Genomic DNA, 19450 nt, shown 5'->3' with positions numbered 1-19450 from the left:
CCCTCCCTCCCCTCCCTCTCCCCCCCCCCCCCCCCCCCCCACGCAGACCAAGTCATGTCGCCTTCGGCAGGCCGAAGTGGGCGACATGGAAGGGCTTGCGAGATTGTGGTAGTGGTAGCACAGTCACAGGGAGAGGATGGTGGTGGTGATGATGTTGGTGGTCGGCATGGGTATGGGTATGGGCATGGGCATGGGCATGATCATCACGGTCATCACGGTCATCACGGCCATCACGGTCATCACGGCCATCATGGTCATCACGGTCATCACGGTCACCATCAACACGGTCAACACGGTCAACACGGTCATCACGGTCACCATCAACACGGTCAACACGGTCATCACGGTCACCATCAACACGGTCAACACGGTCATCACGGTCACCATCAACACGGTCATCACGGTCATCACGGTCACCATCAACACGGTCACCACCATCATTGCGCTCAGAGTGATCACAGCCATCTCCAACGAGGACATCATCAACATGATGCTCATCACGGCCACTGCCCGCGACTATCTCTGCAGCGACGCCACACTACGCCGACCGCCCTGAGCAAGACCATGATACTGTCGATCATCATGCTGCTCGGGCTGGCCATGGCATTCAACGGACGGCTGGTGGCGGCAGCATCAGTTGCACCGCAGCTGCGGGTCTTTGGCCTCCACGTCGGCTCGCCGGCGGCACAGGCCGGTCTCGACGAAGCCGTCCAGCTTTGGAACGACGTCAAGAGCAACAGCTCGTCCACAGGCAGCATCGGGCCATGGCCATCGCCGGCGCCGCCTCCACCGCCAAACTCGGCCTCAGCGCCGTCGGCACTCATCTTTCCGCTCGCCGTCCCACCGCTCCCGCTCTATGCCTCGTGGCTCGGCTCGGCCGCACCACCAGACATCATCTCGGTCTACCCGCTCGGCCACGACGTTGACGACGAGACTCTCATCGCCGGCTCCGTCCTCCTCAATATCACGGGTGCATGGGTGGCGTCTGACCTCGCCGCCGACATCATTGGCCCTTTCACCAGCTTTGCCCTGCCGCTGACGGCGGGCTCGCACTCTGTCGCCATGCACACCCTCCCGCTTGCCGCCGAGGCCGGAGCTTGCATCTACTCCCGGCCCATCTTTGCCGCCCACTCGCTCTCGCCACCAAACACTCTAGACGAGCTCCTCGATCTCTGCGCCGCCCTTGTCCACTCCGGCACCCCGTGCCTCACCCACGTCTCACCGGACACTGTTCCACCCACAGACTACGTCGACTTTCTCGCCCTCCGCCTTCACGGCCCGGCCTTTTACGATGCCTTTGTCTCGGGCAACGTCTCGTTCACCACCGACTCGCGCCTCTCGGCCGTCTTTGACCAGCTCCTTGCCCTCATCGACGCCCAGGTCTTTGCTGCTCCGCGACCCGACGGGCGCCTTCCTTCCGCCGCCCTTCTCGGCACCTCACAGGCGGCCATCGTCTGCGGCGCCCATGCCGCGGCCGACATTGCCGCTGCCGCCGGCATCTCTCACCCCTCTCTCGGCGCCTTTCCCTTTCCCCGCGTCCACCCGACCGGCGCTGCACCGCCCTTTGCCAACTCGGCCCAGATCGGCGCCGTCGTCTCGCTCCTCGCCCCGGACCACACTCTCTTTCCGGACACCGTCATCGACCTGCTCTCCTTCCTGGGCTCGCACGACGCCGCCGCCCTCATCGCCGCCATGCCCGGCGCTGCCCTCCCTGCGCGCGCCTCAGTCGCTGCCGACGCCACGGCAGCGGCGTCGACCGCCGGCGACTCGCTCCGCTTCGACTTTTACAGCAACGTCCTCAGCGCCTCGAGCATTCTCCCGCGTTCGGCCACGCTCAGCGGCTATGATGCCGTCTACCTTGAGTGGGCGCAGCTGCTGCGCGAGGTGTACTCGGCCGCCACCTCGTCCGACGCACGGGCCGCCATCGACCGCGCCCGCCCCGCCCTCGAGGTCGTCCGCCTCGCCGCGGTGAGCAAGCTCACTGCGCCGCCGGAAATCTCCCCGGCCGCCGGCGAGTACTCGGCTCCAGTCGTGGTCAGCCTCACCTGTCCAACGCCCAACGCCATCATCCGCTACTCGCTCTCGTCCGACCTATCGCCGGACGACCCAGAGGCACCCATCTACATCAAGCCGTTTGAGCTCCATGAAGCCGGCATCCACGTGGTTTACGCCGTCGCATCGGCGCCGTCGCTCGCCAGCTCGGAGCTGGCTGTGCGGACGTTCAACGTTGTGAGCGTGCCAAGCCAGGCATCGGGCCCGCTCTCGACGGCGGTCATCGTTGTCGTCGCCGTTGTCGTCGTCCTCGTCGTGTGCGGCATTGTTGGCGGTTTGCTGGTGTTTGTAGTCTACCGGCGCCGCTTCCGCCGGACTGGCATTGACAGCAACGCACCGGTGGTCATCCGCGCCGACGAGCTTGCGCTCATCGACATCCTCGGCCGCGGCTCGTTTGGCACGTGCTACGTCGCGCAGTGGACCTCGTCGCGCGTCACCGTTCAGGACATCGACAAGCTCTGCCCCAAGGCTTCGCGGTCGGCGCTCAAGGCGCTCGTCGCCGACGTGATGACTCTCACGCCGATGAGGCATCCCAACATCAACACCGTGCTCGGGCTCTCGCTCTCGCCGCCAGCGCTTGTGGTCGAGACCGCAGACCGCGGCTCGCTCTCGGCCGTTGTCCACAACGCCGAGCTGGCCCTCGACGCCTCCATCGTCCTCCACTGGGTCTCGGGCATCACCTCGGGCCTGCACTTTCTGGCCCAGGCCCACGTGGCCCACGGCGACTTTAACGCCACTCGCGTCGTCCTCAACGCCTCGTGGTTGCCGCGCATCACAGACTTTGGCCTCCACAGCCTCAAGCCCGTGCCCGGCGAGCTCGTCACCAATCTCGCAGCCGGCTCGTCCTCGAGCTCGGGCACGGCCTCGGCTACCTCGGCCAACAACTCGACCGGCAACTCGGCGCTTTCGGCGTCAGACGAGCCTACCACCAGCGATCTCGAGGCCGGCCACGGCCCGTCACTAGCGGTCCCACTTGCCCACGCCGCCGCCCCGCGCGCCGCCGACGTCCGCCAGCAAGCCCGCAACAACTGGGCCGCAGGCTCAGAGGCCGGCCGGACCCAAGAGGCTGCCGCCGCGCTCTCGCTCTTTATGGCCCCACCGGAGATTCTTGAGCGCCGCGAGATCCATCCATCGTCGGCGACTGATGCCTACGCGCTCGGCATGGTCATGTGGGAGATGGCGACCCGCATGTTCGTCTTTCACGGCGAGTCGCCGCTCGCCATGATCAGCGAAGTCCTTGCCGGCTCGCGACCAGAGCTCGCGGCCGTGACCGACGAACTCGACGCGCTCCGCCCGGTCATGGCCGCTCTCTGGGCCGCGTCGCCAGCCGATCGGCTCACACTCGACGGCGCCGTCGCTCACCTGGCACGCATCGCCGCGGTCTCTGCCACAGACATTGTCTACCCATGCCCGGCGATCCAGCTCTTGCCCAAGCCGTCGACAACGCTCGTTCGCGTCGAGCTCCGCGAGGCCATCGAGTCGCTCGTCGACACCGCGCGAATCGCCACTTCGGTGCTGGAGGACTTTCATAACGCCATGCCACAGCTGGCGGCGCGGATCGGCGCGACGCTCGTCGAGTGGGACCTCGGAGTCATCCATCTTGCGCTCGATGACCTCACCGTTCTCCCCGCACTCATCCACGCCATCTCGGTACTCCAGACCGCGACCGGGCCCATCACCCTTCTTGCTTCCGCCGGCTCGCTTGAGCTCTGTACTGGCGGGCGCGGCATCTCGGGCACAGCTGTCGATGAGCTTAACGTTTGTTGGCGGGCCATGTTTACTTGCGCCAACCGGCTCTGCGACACCTGGCCACAGTACGGCGACGACGGCGGCGCCTTTGCCACCGCCGCAGTCTCGGCTGAGCTCGAACACCTCGTCCATGATGCCTCGCTCCGCTTCATGCCCATCGAGTACCCATCGAACCTCCTCGCCGTCGACGTGGTCCAGATCGTGCGCGAGGCCGAGGCGCCTGTCGAGCCACACATTGCCGGCACACCCAATGCTACCCGCTCGCGGCTCGAGGCATCGCGACTCTCCATCTCGCACTCGGTCTCAGAGCTACCCATGCGAGTGCTCGCTGGCGCAGAAGTCGCTGACCTCATCCGCGGCGCCACCTTTCGCCGCGTCGGCTCGTACGCCCGCGTGTACGAGGCTCAGCGGCCTACCGGCCCACGCGTCCTCATCAAGCTCCTCCTCCGCCAGCCTGCCACCCCGCTCGAGCTCCTCTACGTCGCCCACGAAGGCGCCGTCGCTGGCTTTGTCCGCCACCCCACTGTCGTTCGGCCCACCGCCATGTGTCTCGAGCGCCCGCTCGTCGCCTTTATCTACCCCATGCTTCCGGGCGGCTCGCTCGGCGACGTCTTTGCCGCCATCCGCACCGGCAAGCGCCGCCCGCTCACAGACCCCATCATCCAGCGTGTCGGTCAGAGCATCGTCCGCGCTCTCGGCAACCTCCATTCGGCTCTCGGCCGCGGCCATGGCTCGCTCACCCCTTCCAACATTGTCTTTGACACCCCCATCGAGTCCAAGAAGGCCACCGCCCGGCTGACCGACTACGGCCTCGACTATCTCCGATGTGCGCAGGGCGCAGAGACTCGCGTCCCGTGCCCATCGTACACCTCGCCAGAGGCCCTCGCCGGGGCTCCACCCTCGCCCGCCGCAGACATCTTTGTCCTCGGCTCCATCCTCTACGAGCTCGCCACCTCACGCATCGCCTTCCCAGGCTCAAACGTCCTCGACGTGTGTCACGCCATCCGCACTGGCACCCGACCTTCGGTCTCCGCCATTCCCTCGCTTGCCCTGGCAGAGCTCATCGACGAGTGTTGGGCAGCAGACGCCGACGTCCGTCCTTCCATCGAGGAGATCGCCTCGGAAATGGCCCGTCTCTGACTCTCGCCTCGGCCGAGACCCGTTGCTGCCACGTTGACCAATGTCGTCACACGCTGGCCACGCGGGTCGCACTGTGCCGCTCAACACCATCACCACCATGGCGAGCCACGGCAAGCCTGAGCGACTCGGAACTGGGTATTCCTTCCCGACCCACCCTAGGAAAGTACTACGCCACCCTCTGCACCCCGGTCATGACTGTACCCAGCTGATTCTTGCTCACCGGCACCTTTGGTGGCATGGGGCATGCGCGTGAGTGACGAACGCGTGTCTCGGCAGATGACTTCTTGCCAACAAAATTCCTGACCCGCACTGCTCCACCACCAGCCTCCACCACCATGCCCGTCCTGTCAAACACGTTCCACAGCCTGTCACCACCACCATGTCCCTCTTCTCTACCCCTCTCTACCCCTCATCACTCCCAACTGCCATCCCATACCTTGTCAACCTCACACTAGGGCGAAACACCGTGCGGGCTAGTGTGTTGCGGGCAAGCGCTTGTCACGAGATTGGCACGTGCTCAACTCGAAAAAAATAGTGAAAATCCCCGCTCTGGCCACCCGAGTTCTTTGCCAATATGTGTGACAACGACGTTCGCTTCGTACACCCCTCTCCCTCTGAACTGGGAACACATCCAGTTCACCCACCTCATCTCTGCATTGCTGCTAGAGCTGAAAGAAGAACGTACTACATAGTGAGTGTATCCACATTCTTGTGGCTTTGCTCATCGGTACCTCTCTCCACCACCAAGCCATCTTCCTTCCCATCTTCCTTGCCAACTCTGCTTGCAAATCCTCCCTACTCTTACCTTCGTTGACGTTGAAATTTTCCCGCAATGTCGGCAAAGTACGGATGTTGCCTCGCAGCCTTGGCTAGCATGGCCATGGTCATGCTCCTGTTGACCAATCCTGTCCTCTGTGCTACAAAGTCGGGCACGGCCTCTTCGATTGTTAACCGTGGATCCGCTGATGTGTCGTGGAGCGGAGACATGGTCATCTCTGGGGGAACGTCTTCTCAGTACAGAACCTCAAATCACCACATCGGTTACAACTTTGGCCTCTCTTCCATTCCTGCTGGCTCCATCATCGATGGCATCCAGGTCTCAATGTCGTACTCAGCATCCATCGACGATGCTACCGATGGCAGTATCAGGGCTGTTGACTTTACTCTCATGACCAGCTCGGGTACCATACTCGCTGGCTCGACGATCAAGTCGAAGACCACAACCCTCCGCTCGAGTCTCGGTACCTCATTTGGTACTCTCACCGTCGGATCGTCCTCGGATACCTGGGGCCTCTCCGGTGACATCCGCTCCAAGATTGTCGGCTCTTCCTTTGGCGTCGCCTTTCGCGTCAAGGGCTTTGTCTTCAAGATTGGCGAGACGCCATCGGGTACCTTCAGCGGCGGCTCGTCGACCCAGCCATTTTCGGTTGCCCAGCACCCGCAGAGCCCGCGTCCGGACCATCTTGCTCAGGATGAGGCTTCTGTCGAGTACAGCAACGATGGCGAGGAGAAGCAGGTGACCGCCACCGTCCGCGCGCCGCCGCCAGAGTGCTGCCCGACTTGGCAGGTGGCGGCGGCGGCCAGCGCCTTTTCCATCACCGTTACATACCACGCGGGCCAGTGCGCCGCATCAGGCGGCTACCCGACCACCAATGCCGGATCGACGGCCTACAGGGCGTGCCCGGCCGGCTACTCGGGCCAGTACTCGCGAGCCTGCTCGTCGACCGGTACCTGGGGCTCCGAGGTCAACGGGTGCAGCCTCATTACCAACTACTGCACCCTCCTCGGTGCGCCGTCCAACGGCAAGCTCTCGGCCTCGTGCTCTTCGAAGCGATCGATCGGCGAGGTCTGCGGGACCTTCTCCTGCAACGCAGGCTACACCCGTGGCGGATCGACTAGTCGCACCTGCCAGGCCGGCCCGTCGTGGTCCGGATCCACCCCGACATGCTCGCTCACCACCAATTACTGTCCGGAGCATCTGGCGCCGGCCAACGGTGCAATCTCCATCGGCTCTTGCTCTAGCCGCCGCTCCATCGGCGAGGTCTGCGGTACCTTCTCCTGCTCGGGTGGCTACGCGTTCTCGGGATCGTCGTCGCGGACGTGCTCGGCTGGTGCCGTGTGGTCTGGTTCGGCACCGGTCTGCTCGCTCATTACCGACTACTGCCCGCTCCTCGGTGCGCCGTCCAACGGCAAGCTCTCGGCCTCGTGCTCTTCGAAGCGATCGGTCAGCGAAGTCTGTGGGACGTTCTCTTGCAACGCTGGCTACTCTATGTCCGGATCTTCCAGCCGGACGTGCCAGTCGAACGCAGCCTGGTCCGGCTCCGCCGCCTCATGCGCCCTCATCGGCAACTACTGCCCAGAGCATCTGGCGCCGGCCAACGGTGCCATCTCCATCGGCTCTTGCTCGACCCGCCGCTCCATCGGCGAGGTCTGCGGTACCTTCTCCTGCTCGGGTGGCTACGCGTTCTCGGGATCGTCGTCACGGACGTGCTCGGCTGGTGCCGTGTGGTCTGGCTCGGCACCGGTCTGCTCGCTCATTACCGACTACTGCCCGCTCCTCGGCGCGCCGGCCAACGGCAAGCTCTCGGCCTCTTGCTCCACCAAGCGATCGGTCGGCGAGGTCTGCGGAACGTTCTCTTGCAACGCTGGCTACTCTATGGGCGGATCGTCGAGCCGCACCTGTTTGTCCAACGGTGCGTGGTCCGGCACTGCCGCCACCTGCACCCTCACCACCAACTACTGTCCGGAGCATCTGGCACCGGCCAACGGCGCCATCTCCATCGGCTCTTGCTCGACCCGCCGCTCACTCGGTGAGGTCTGCGGGACCTTCTCTTGCTCGGGCGGCTACGCGCTCTCGGGATCATCGTCACGGACGTGCTCGGCTGGCCAGACCTGGTCTGGCTCGGCACCGGTCTGCTCGCTCATTACCGACTACTGCCCGCTCCTCGGCGCGCCGGCCAACGGCAAGCTCTCGGCCTCTTGCTCCACCAAGCGATCGGTCGGCGAGGTTTGCGGTACCTTCTCCTGCAACGCCGGCTACGTGCTCGGCGGATCGGGTAGCCGGACGTGTCAGTCGAACGCAGCCTGGTCCGGCACCGCCGCCGTCTGCTCCATCGACAACAACTATTGTCCGGAGCACCTGGCCCCGACCAACGGCGCCATCTCGCCCGGCCCCGATTGTGCCGCCCAGCGCGCACTCGGCGAATCGTGCGGGACGTTTGTCTGCAACGGTGGCTACAGCCTCTCGGGCGCCACCTCGCGGACCTGCTCTTCCGGCCGCACCTGGTCGGGCACCGCGCCGGTCTGCTCGATCATCACCAACTACTGCCCGGCGCTGAGCGCGCCGGCCAACGGTAAGCTCTCGTCGGCCTGTGGCCGATCAGTCGGCACCTCGTGCGGGACCTTCTCTTGCAACGCCGGCTACATTATGGGCGGCTCGGCGAGCCGAAGCTGCCAGGCGAATGGCGCGTGGTCCGGCACCGCCGCTGTCTGCACCCTCAACAACAACTACTGCCCGGAGCATCTGGCGCCGGCCAACGGCGCGATCTCTCCCGGCGGGACCTGCAGCGCGCAGCGCGCACTCGGCGAGTCGTGCGGAACGTTTACCTGCAACGGTGGCTACAGCCTCTCGGGCGCCACCTCGCGGACCTGCTCGACTGGCGCCGTCTGGTCGGGCGCCGCGCCGGTCTGCTCGATCATTACCAACTACTGCCCGGCACTGAGCGCACCGGCCAACGGTAAGCTCTCGTCGGCCTGTGGCCGATCGGTCGGCACCTCGTGCGGAACCTTCTCCTGCAACGCGGGCTACATCATGTCGGGCGCGTCCTCGCGGAGCTGCCAGGCCAATGGCGCGTGGTCGGGCTCTGCCGCGTCGTGCACTCTGGACAACAGCTACTGCCCGCTGCTGAGCGCGCCGGCCAACGGCGTCATCTCACCAAGTGGCTCGTGTGCCTCGCTCCGGGCCATCAACAACCAGTGCGGTACCTTTACTTGCAACAGCGGCTACGCGCTCTCGGGATCAGCGAGCCGGACGTGCGCGTCGGGCGGTGTGTGGACCGGGACCAACGCGGGATGCGGGCTCATCGCCAACTACTGCCCTGCGCTCACCGCGCCGGCAAACGGCAAGGCGCCGGCGACGTACGCGCGTTCGATCGGCGCCACCGCGGCTTCGTACTCATGCAACGCTGGATACACCATGTCTGGTAGCGCGAGCCGGACGTGCGAGGCTGGTGGAAGCTGGTCGTCGACCGAGCCGACGTGCGCGGCCACGCCCAACTTTTGCCCGCCGGCGCCGGCGACGCCGGCCAACGCCGCGCCGGGCTCGTGCGTCCGTACTGTGGGCGGAGCGTGCTCGTTCTCGTGCCAGGCCGGCTACACGCCCTCGGGCGCCATGTCGGTCACCTGCTCCACGTCCGGGACTTGGTCTGGGACCCTCGGATCGTGCTCGCCCACGCCGAACTACTGCCCAGCGCTCACGGCACCGACCAACGGCAAGGCGCCACCGACGTACGACCGGACGATCGATAGCGCCGCCAGCCCGTACTCGTGTAACGCGGGGTACGACATCTCGGGCGCAACAAGCCGGACGTGCCAGGCTGGCGGGAGCTGGTCGTCGGCGGCGCCGACGTGCGTCGCCAACCCGACGTACTGCTCACCGCGCCTGGCGACGCCGGCAAACGGTGCGCCCGGCCCATGCGATACCTCCATCGGCGGCGCGTGCTCGTACACCTGCGATGAGGGCTACGTGGCGAACGGCGCGCTTTCAGTGACCTGCGAGGCTGGTCCGGCCTGGTCGAGTGCGATCGGCTCATGCGTACCCAAGACCAACTACTGCCCGGTGCTCACGGCACCGATCAACGGTAAGGTGCCTGTGGGCTACACTCGCAAGATCAACGACGTGGCCAACCCGTACACCTGTAACGCCGGCTACATCATCACCGCCGGTTCGGCGAGCCGGACCTGCCTTGCCGGCACGATGGCGGCGGGAACCTGGTCGGGCACCACGCCGACGTGCGAGCTCGATCCCAACCACTGTCCGTCGGCGCCGCCGCCGCCGCCCAACTTCTCCATCAGCTCGTGCTCGGCCCTCAACGGCGGCCTCTGCATCTACGAGTGCGACAACGGGTACACGTTGACCGGCAACGATCGGCTCACCTGCGGCGCCGACAAGAACTGGTCTGGCGTGCTCGGGAGCTGCAACCCCACCGCCGACTACTGTGCCGTCCTCCCTGCACCTACCAACGGCGCCCGCGGATCATGCCCGGGTACCATCACCTCATCCTGTGGACCGTTTACCTGTAACGCCGGCTACGAGCTGAGCGGATCGGCATCGCGGGTGTGCGAGGACAACGGGCCGGCGTCCGGCACCTGGACCGGCTCGACCTCGAGCTGCAACCTCATCACCAACTACTGCACGCTCCAGGCGGCTCCGGCTAACGGAGTGCTCGGCTCGTGCTCGCGCGCCATCAGCGGTTCATGTTCCTTCTCCTGCGCCAACGGCTACCAGGCGACCGGCACCACGTCGATCTCCTGCCAGGCCGGCCCGGCTTGGTCGGCCTCGTTTGGCAGCTGCGTCAAGATCGCGAACTACTGCACGCCCGACGAGGCACCGACCAACGGCAAGGCTGCGATCGGATGCTCGGGCGAGGTGAGCACGGCCTGTGGGCCCTACACCTGCAACGCCGGCTACACCGCGTCTGGCACTGCGACGCGGACGTGCGATCCGGCCACGCCTGTCACGGGCAGCTGGTCCGGCACGACCCTCGCTTGCACGCTCGACACGACGTACTGCCCGCTCCCTGCGGCACCGACCAACGGCGCCATTGGCTCGTGCACCCGGTCCATCGGCGGCGCTTGTGGCGCGAGCTGCAACAACGGATACTCGACGACGGGCGCGACGACGGCCACGTGCGGCTCGGGCTCGATCTGGTCGGCCGTGTTTGGCGACTGCACGGCTGACGCCGGCTACTGCGCCGTCCTCACGCCGCCGACCAACGGCGCCTTCACCGGGCCGTGCACCGGCAAGATTGGCACTGTCTGCGGTCCGGTCACCTGTGACGCCGGCTACAACCTCGGTGGATCGGCGGCGCGGAACTGCGAGGACGGCGGCGCGGTCGCCGGCACCTGGTCCGGCTCGACGACGACGTGCAGCCTCGAGCCCAACTACTGCCCTGCGGTGACTGCGCCCGCCAACGCGGTGCTCGGCCCGTGCACGCGCTCGATCGGCGGGACGTGCTCGGCGAGCTGCAACAACGGGTACTCGACGGCCGGCGCCACATCGGCGACGTGTCATGCTGGGCCCAACTGGTCGGCTCCACTCGCCGACTGCGCCAAGACATCCGGCTACTGCGCGCCGCTTTCGGCTCCGGTCAACGGTATCCTTACTGGCGACTGCACCGGCAAGATCGGGACGAGCTGCGGCCCGGCGAGCTGCAACGCCGGGTACAACCTGGTGGGCACGGCGACGCGGTCGTGCTCGGACAACGGCATGGCGTCCGGGACCTGGACCGGCGCCGCCTGGTCGTGCGTCCTCGACGACGCGTACTGCCCGACTCCCGACGCGCCGGCCAACGGAACACTCGGCACGTGCGATGAGCACATCGGCGGGACGTGCTCGGCGAGCTGCGCCAACGGGTTCTCGACGGCCGGCGCGTCGTCGATCACCTGCAACGCCGGGCCCAACTGGTCGGACATCCTCGGCGCGTGCACCATCACTGATGGCTACTGCACCCCGCTCCCGCCGCCAACCAACGGCGTCATCGGATCGTGCTCGGGCCATATCGGGTCGGCGTGCGGACCGGCTAGCTGCAACGCCGGCTACGATCTGGCGGGCTCGGCCACCCGCAGCTGCGTCGACAACGGCGTGGCGTCCGGGAGCTGGACGGGGACGCCGGCGACGTGCACCATCAACCCGAGCTACTGCCCGATGCCTGCGGCGCCGGCCAATGGGGCGCTCGGGACATGCGACCGCCACATCGGTGGGATGTGCTCGGCGAGCTGTGCCAACGGGTACGCCGCCGCCGGCGCGTCGTCGATCACCTGCAACGCCGGGCCCAACTGGTCGGACATCCTTGGCGCGTGCGCCATTGCTGACGGTTACTGCGCCCAGCTGCCTGCGCCTGAGAACGGCGTCATCGGCACGTGCTCGGGCCAGATCGGTTCGGCCTGCGGACCGGCAAGCTGCAACGCCGGCTACAACATTGCCGGCTCAGCTACTCGGAGCTGTGTCGACAACGGTCCGGTGTCTGGGACGTGGACCGGTGCGCCTGCGCTCTGCACCCGCGAGCCGAACTACTGCCCGATGCCTGCGGCGCCAGCCAACGGTGCTCTCGGCGACTGCGACCGGTTCATCGGCGGCAACTGTAGCGCGAGCTGCGCCGACGGCTACTCGTCGGCCGGAGCAGCGACCATCACCTGCGGCGCCGGCCCCGAGTGGTCGGACATTCTCGGCGTGTGCGCCATCACCGATGGCTACTGCGCGCCGCTGCCTGCACCTGAAAACGGGCGCGCGGCGGTCGGATGCAGCGGCCAGCTGGGCGAGGCGTGCGGACCGGCGACGTGCAACGCCGGCTACAACCTGTTTGGCGACGCAACGCGGAGCTGCGTGTCCAACGGGCCGGCTGCCGGGACGTGGACCGGGGCGCCGGCGACATGCTCGCGCGAGCCGTTCTACTGCCCGGTGCCTGCGGCGCCGGCCAACGCGGCCATCGGCGACTGCGACCGGTTCATCGGCGGCAACTGCAGCGTGGCATGCGACAACGGGTACACCGAGGGTACGACGTCGACGGTGACCTGCATGGCCGGGCCTGGCTGGTCCGAGCCGCTCTCGCAATGCGTCACCTATGCTGGGTACTGCACGCCGCTGGCGGCGCCGTCAAACGGCGTCATCGCGAGCTGCACCGGCGCCATCGGGACGAGCTGTGGGCCGGCGAGCTGCAACGCTGGCTACTCGCTGAGTGGGACGGCTACGCGGACTTGCGTGGCGGACACGAGCTCGACCGGTGGATGGACCGGGCTTGAGGCGAGCTGCACCAAGGATGCGGCATACTGCGCCATCCCCGATGCGCCGGCCAACTCTGTGCTTGGGGCGTGCGATCTCTCGATTGACGGCAGCTGCACCTTCCTCTGCGGCAGCGGATATGAGGCCGTGGGCGTGACGTCCATCACGTGCGGCGCCGGGCCTGCGTGGTCGGCGTCGTTTGGCGAGTGTGTGCGGACGGTGGGCTACTGCCCGACGCACGCCGCCCTGAGCAACGGGATCAACCCGGAGTGCAACGGGACGGTGGGCGAGGTATGCGGGCCGTTTACCTGCGACGAGGGCTACGAGATCCTCGGATCTGTGGCGCGAACGTGCGAGGTGAACACGCCGATGGCCGGGCTGTGGAGCGGTCCGCGGCCGCAGTGCGGGCTCGATCCCAACTATTGCTTTGACTCGCGGGTGCCGGCGCCTGGCAACGGGACACGGGCGCTGTGCGACTCGAAGCTCGGCGGCTTCTGCATCTACTCTTGCGACGCCGGGTACGAGCTGGTGGGCTCTGCGGTGCTTATCTGTGGCATCGGCCCTTCGTGGACCGGCACGCCGCCGGTCTGTCAGCCGGTCCTCGACTACTGCCCGCCGGTGACATCGATTCCGTTTGGGACGGCGCCGACGTGCACCAACCGCATCGGCGAGCAGTGCGGACCGTTCTCGTGCGATGGCGAGTACCTGCTGTTTGGCTCGGAGACGCTGACCTGTGGCGACGATGGCGAGTGGGAGGAGGGCGTGCCGTTCTGCTCGTCAACGTCGACGGACAACTCGCTGGTCTTCTCGCCGCCGGCGGTGACGATCTCGGCCGACGGCCCGGCTGGGCGCTCTCTGTCCAGCCGCGGTCGCTGACCAACGACACGCTGATCATCTCCAAGGACGTGGTTGCGGTTCTCCGCGACGGGACGCCGATCTCGATCACTGCGCGGTCGCAGTCGTCTCCGGCGACGTGGAACGCGGCGACGCGGGCGTTTGACACCGAGCTGACGGTGCGGACGGCAGGGACGTACAAGTACCACGTGGTGCTCAATGGCGACGCTATTGGCACATCGCCGTACGATGTGACGGTTGTGGCTGGTGCGCCGGCGGCGACGACATCGACTGCGTCGGGCGTGGCGCTTGGAGTTGTCTCGAGCGATGACGAGCTGTTTGCGCAGGACGAGGTGGTTCAGTTTGCCATCGCGCCGCGCGACGCGTGGGGCAACGCTGTGCCTGTTGCGCCGTCGCCGCCGACGACGCCGTTCACGGCTGCGCTCAAGGGCGAACTTGTGGGCACGATTCCGGTGGAGTACGTGGCATCGGCGTCCGGGCCGGAGACCGGGTACGTGTTTGAGTACTCTGTGCCGACAGGCGGCCTGCTCACGCTCTCTGTGACGCTTGATCAGGTGCCGCTGGCGGACTCGCCGTGGCTGGTTCAGGTGGCGGCGGTTTGCCCTCCAGGCGAGCGGCGGGTTCGGATCACGGGCCCGTGCGTGGCATGCTCGGCGAACACGTTCTCTGATGCAGCGGGCGAGGAGTGCGTGGCGTGTCCCGCCGACATGAGCTCGCCGGCGCGTTCGGCGACAGCGTTCAACTGCACATGCCTGCCCGACTTTTACACCTCGCCGCGTGCGCCGATCACGCCCGAGGGCGTGCCGGCGTGTGCGGCGTGCCCTGTGGGTGCGATCTGCCGCGGCGGCAATGACCCGCCGTTCCCGCGGCCGGGCTACTTTAGCGACGGCGAGGCGTTTGTCTCGTGCCCGCGGCCGGCGGCATGCCTGGGCTCGGGCGCGTGCGCGACGGGCTACCAGGGCACGTCGTGCTCCGAGTGCCAGAAGGGCTTCTACCGCATGGGCGAGCGGTGCTTCCCCTGTGACCGGACCAAGGCGCTGGCCATCGCGCTCTCTGCGGTGGTTGTCCTCCTCTGCTTTGTGTGCGTGCTTGTGTACCTCAACTCGCGCGAGACGCACAACCGGATGTACACGGCTGCGGCGTTCATGATCGGTTTCAACTCGCTCCAGATCTCTGCGCTGTACGGTGACATCAACCTCAAGTGGCATCCGATTGCGCGGACGTTCTTTGACATTCTCTCTGTGGCCAACCTCAACATCGAGATTACGTCGCCCGAGTGCTCGTTTGACATGGGCGATCCGTGGCTTGTCAAGTGGGTGCTCATGCTCTTGCTGCCGGTCTTTATGCTTGTCCTCCTGGGCGTGGCATGGGCGCTCGGCACGCTCTACCGGGTTGTGGTGAGCTCGTGCGGCGAGGGATGGGCGGCGCGTCATCCCAAGTGGATTGCGCACGCAGGCGCCGAGTCCGAGCTCGACGACGGCAAGATCTCGCGCGGGCGTGCGGTCAAGTACCGCTGCGGGCGGCTGTTCTCTGAGTCGCTGCTCACGGCTGTGGCGCTTCGGCAGGCTGTGGTCCGCACCTTTTCCCAGCTCTTCATTTTCTGCTACCTTCCGCTCACTTTTGTGGTCCTCCGGTACTTTGAGTGCGAGCCTGTTGGTGCCGGATCGTCGACGTACGTGATGGCGTCCGAGCCGGCGATCGAGTGCTACACGGCACGCTACTGGCAGCTCTTCTACGTGGCAGCGGTGTTTGGCCTGCTGTATGCGCTGGGCATTCCGGCGGCAACCTTTGCGCTGCTGCGGGCCAAGTCGCGGTCGCTCGACGCGTTCTCGTTCCATCTCAAGTACGGCTTCCTGGTGGCGCGGTTCAACGAAGAGAGCTACTTTTTCGAGGTGGCGATCATGGCGCGCAAGCTGTGCGTTGTCCTCGCGCTGGTCATCTTCCAGGAAGCACAGCACGAGGCGCTTGTGGCGGCGCTTGTCCTCGTCATGGCCTTTGGCCACGTCTCGTATGCCATGCCGTACATCTCGCCCTTCCACAACAAGCTCTCCATGGCGGCGATCTTCACCTCGTGCGTGGTGCTCCTCGGCGGGACGGCCAACTCAGGCTCGATCCGCGACCCGCTGGTGCTCGGTGCGCTCTGCGCCAACATCCTCGTTCTCATCTACGGTGTACTCCACGAGATCAAGTCGCTCGCGCAGCGCGAGGCCGACGACATGGTCGACATCCTTGAGGCCGACTCGGAGTTTGTGGCGGCGACGGAGATGCTCACGCCCGGCGAGATGCACTCGATGTTCGACACACAGGAGCCGATGATGTTCAACGCTGGCCTGCCGGAGCACAACTCAGGCGAGGTGACGACGTTTGCCAACCCGTCGTTTGGTGGCGAGGCGAGCGTCAACGGAGCAAGCCGTCCCGTCGGCCCGCCGCCACCGCCGCTTGGCGTTATGGGCTCGTTTGACGGCGGCTCGTTCCAGGCCATGGGCTCGTTCCAGGCCTTTGAGTCGTTTGGCAACTCGGGATCGTTTGCCGCACCGCCGCCGCTGCCGCAGGGCATGGGCGGCTCGAACTCGTCGACGCTCGGCGAGTCGGACGGTGGCTTCTCATCCGAGGGCGCCGACGTCTCTGCCCCGCTCCCGCCGCTACCGGCGATGCCGTCGTCGGCCGCAGGCGCGGCCCTCCCGCCGCCGCCGCTCTCAGTGACGGCGTCATCGGCGATGCCGTTCCCGTCGTCGCTCGCTGCGCCGCCGCTGCCGCCGTTGCCGACGTCACCGCCGCCGCAGCGGATGTGAGTAACATGAGTTGCGATTTTGGACGTAGGCCCCCCCCCCCCCCCCCCCCCCCCCCCGCGCGCGCGTGTGTGTGTGTGTGTGTGTGTGTGTGTGTGTGTGTGGTCTTGTCGGCGTTGGCGAACGGAACGGCATGGAAAGCAGTCGCATCGATGTATGGGTCGGCAAGGGAGATGGTGATGATGTTGTCGCAGCTGGGTCTGGATGCCCATCAGATACTCTTGTTGTTGTCGGTAGACGGATCGACCGAAGACGTCGCGCACCTGTTCGACCAGCGGCCAGGGCGAGGGAGCGATCGGCCAGTCGTATGCAAGTTGAGATGGCGATGGAAGGCGGGGATGGCGTGGTGCCTGTGGGCGACGGTGTCGCGGGGAGAAGCCGCGGAAGCGGGCCGATGGCAGCAACGACGGGCAGGCTGACCTTCCCGCTGGAGCGGAGTGTGCTGGGCAACAGCGGCGGGCTGGATGGCCACGTTTCGTGGTTCCGCTACCACCGGCTGTTCACCCGGCCAGACCATCCGGGCTTCTACGTCCTGCAGGCCGAGACCGGGCGCGGCCTGTTTGCAGCGCGGAGCATGAGCTCGGCCATGCTGAGCCTACCTGGGCCTGATCGCGACGACGACAGCGGGGGATCGCCGCGGCCTGCGCGGTCTGGACGATCGGCGTCGCCGAGAAGCGGCGGGAGCGGCGGGAGCGGGAGCGGCGGGCTCGTCGCCTTTCTGTCGCGGCGCGAGATGGAGGCGGTGCTCGAGGCTGGCGGGCCGATGGTGCTCGGCGGGTACACGCGGGTGGTGGAGAGCGAGTGGCGCGGGTGCGACGTGCCGCGAACGCCACAGCAGCTGCTGCAGGTGGCGGTGTGCATGGCGTCGGCGGTGAGCGTGGGCATCGAGTGCCTGTCGATCGTCTCACCGCTGGTGCTCTGCCTCGAGTCGCCGCATGTGGCGCTCATCTACCCGCGGATCAGCGGCGAGTCGTTGGAGGAGCTCCTCGCCGAGGCCTTTCTTGTCGGGCGGCCTCACGATCGGTCGTCGCAGCGACGGCAGAAGCGGCTGCCGCGGGGCGGCGGAGTGAGCGGCGTCGGCGGGTTGGCCGGGCTCGACGAGCTGAGCTCGGGCTCGGGCCTCGATCACGTACGGGCTCTGAGCATCGGACTGGCGCTGGCGCGTGCGCTCGCCGAGGTCCACTCGATCACGGGCGGCGGGCACGGCTCGCTCAAGCCATCCAACGTGGTGGTGGACCACAAGAGCGGACGGATGGTCACAACTGCGCTGACAACCATCATGGACTTTGAATCTCAAGGTCACCTCGGCTTTGTTGACTCGATCGAGGATGCGCTCGAGACGCTTCCGGAGAGCCCGGCCGTTACCTTCTCCAACAGCGTCTACGGCGTTTGGCGCGGTAGCGATCAGACGGCCGACGTCGTTGTGGCTGCGGTGGTGTACAAGCGCCGCGACCTTGTGGCGATCAAGGTTGGTGGCTGCCCAAACGACAAGAACATCACTAGCAAGGCGTTGATTGCCATCGGCGGGTCGTGCACCTTGCTCAAGTTGGTGGATGCATCGAGAACCGCGGCCGTGGCCGACCAGTGGCCAGGGTGAGGGAGCGATCGGCCAGTCGTATGCAAGTTGAGATGGCGATGGAAGGCGGGCATCAGCTTTGTTGAGTGCACAGTGGGGGTTCATGGCAGCCAGCTCACCGACGAGGGATCTGCGGTCGTCCGACTCGGGGGAGGTGAGGCCCATGGGATCGGGATCGTTTGTGGTTGGCTTTTTAGCGTCGGCCTTGGGGGCGTCGGATAGGTGGCTGAGAAGGCGATGGGAGGCCGATGCGAGGGTGAGGTGGTAGATCGGGCTGGAGAGGATGTCCAGCATACGCGTGTGTGCGTGGGCCGTGTGCTCGTTTGCTGGGAGGAGGCGCGGCATGTGTGGCTCGGGTGTGACGATGGGAGAGGGGATGGCTGGTGTCCGACTGAGGCATGGATGTGCTCAGAGGGTGCACGATCTGGCGACGACGAGTCTGTGGAGGGGTGATGGCATGTGCTCGCTGTCGTCGAGCAACCGGATGTCCCATTCGTCTGGGCGGAGCAGGGCAGGTCTTTGTTGCGTCCGCTGTTAGCTTGATGGCGAGCTGGAACCGCAGCGCGCTCTTGAGGAAGGACGACGACGTTGCATCGACCGCCAGGGCGGTGATGCCCAGGCTGCTGCACGGCTGTGGTGGACGGAGCGTGGTCGGCTTGCTTGTTGTTTGCCCAGCCCATGAACGGCGTGGCAGTCGTCATGCCAGCGGTAACGTCGGCGAGGAGGACGATGGCGTTGATGTCAGCAGCACTCGGCTGCGAGCGAGGGTGCGGTTGGCATGTGCAACGCCTCGATGGCAGAGATCAGATTGCGGCTGCGCGGCGTGAGTCAGGGTGCGTGTGCGGGCGGCGGCGATGAGGACAACGAGCGAGGGACATGGGTGGGGTTGGCAAGGTACGTCGTTGTCAGGTAGAGGTAGCACGACGCCCAGCAAAGAAGAGCTGGCCGGCTGACCTCGCTTGATCGAGGACGGTAAGGAGGACTGGCCGAGGCGGTGGGGAGCTGCGGGGGAGATCGGGATAAAGGAGGACAGAGTGTTGATGCGCGATGAGGGGTGATTGGATTGCAGAGGACGGTAGGGGTGGGCATGGATGGTTGAGCAGCAGCAGGTGATGGGGTTGATGGGATGGATGGTCGGGCGTGGTGGTTGCAGGAGAGCGAAAACGGTTGTGTGGCGGAAGTTCGAGGCATAGTTGTGCTCGGCGCATGTATTTGGGTCTCATCTTCAGCAGCTGGAGGGCGCAGGCAGCGCCACCTGGCAAAGTGTGGATGGCAGGCATTTCGCGGACG

At 66.2% G+C, this 19450-nt stretch overlaps 3 protein-coding genes across 3 annotated transcripts; all 3 read left to right on the top strand.

Annotated features, from left to right (window-relative positions):
- Positions 1 to 178: 178 nt before the first annotated feature.
- AMSG_10604 (uncharacterized protein) lies at positions 179 to 556 on the top strand (the record flags this gene model as incomplete). The annotated part of the gene is made up of 1 exon (XM_013897870.1): positions 179 to 556. The coding sequence occupies one exon, from the start codon at positions 179 to 181 to the stop codon at positions 554 to 556; it is 378 nt and encodes a 125-aa protein (XP_013753324.1).
- A 26-nt stretch (positions 557 to 582) lies between these two features.
- AMSG_10603 (TKL protein kinase) lies at positions 583 to 4941 on the top strand (the record flags this gene model as incomplete). Its single annotated transcript, XM_013897869.1, has 1 exon — positions 583 to 4941. The coding sequence occupies one exon, from the start codon at positions 583 to 585 to the stop codon at positions 4939 to 4941; it is 4359 nt and encodes a 1452-aa protein (XP_013753323.1).
- Positions 4942 to 5815: 874 nt separating this feature from the next.
- AMSG_12369 (uncharacterized protein) lies at positions 5816 to 18181 on the top strand (the record flags this gene model as incomplete). The annotated part of the gene is made up of 3 exons (XM_013897922.1): positions 5816 to 13759; positions 13804 to 16562; positions 16960 to 18181. The coding sequence occupies 3 exons, from the start codon at positions 5816 to 5818 to the stop codon at positions 18179 to 18181; spliced, it is 11925 nt and encodes a 3974-aa protein (XP_013753376.1).
- Positions 18182 to 19450: the final 1269 nt, after the last annotated feature.

The sequence above is a fragment of the Thecamonas trahens genome (genome assembly GCF_000142905.1).
Source record: "Thecamonas trahens ATCC 50062 unplaced genomic scaffold supercont1.62, whole genome shotgun sequence".
In the NCBI taxonomy this organism is placed as follows: Eukaryota; order Apusomonadida; family Apusomonadidae; genus Thecamonas; species Thecamonas trahens.
Note: the sequence above shows the minus strand (reverse complement) of the source record. Positions and strands in the feature narration are given on the sequence as shown.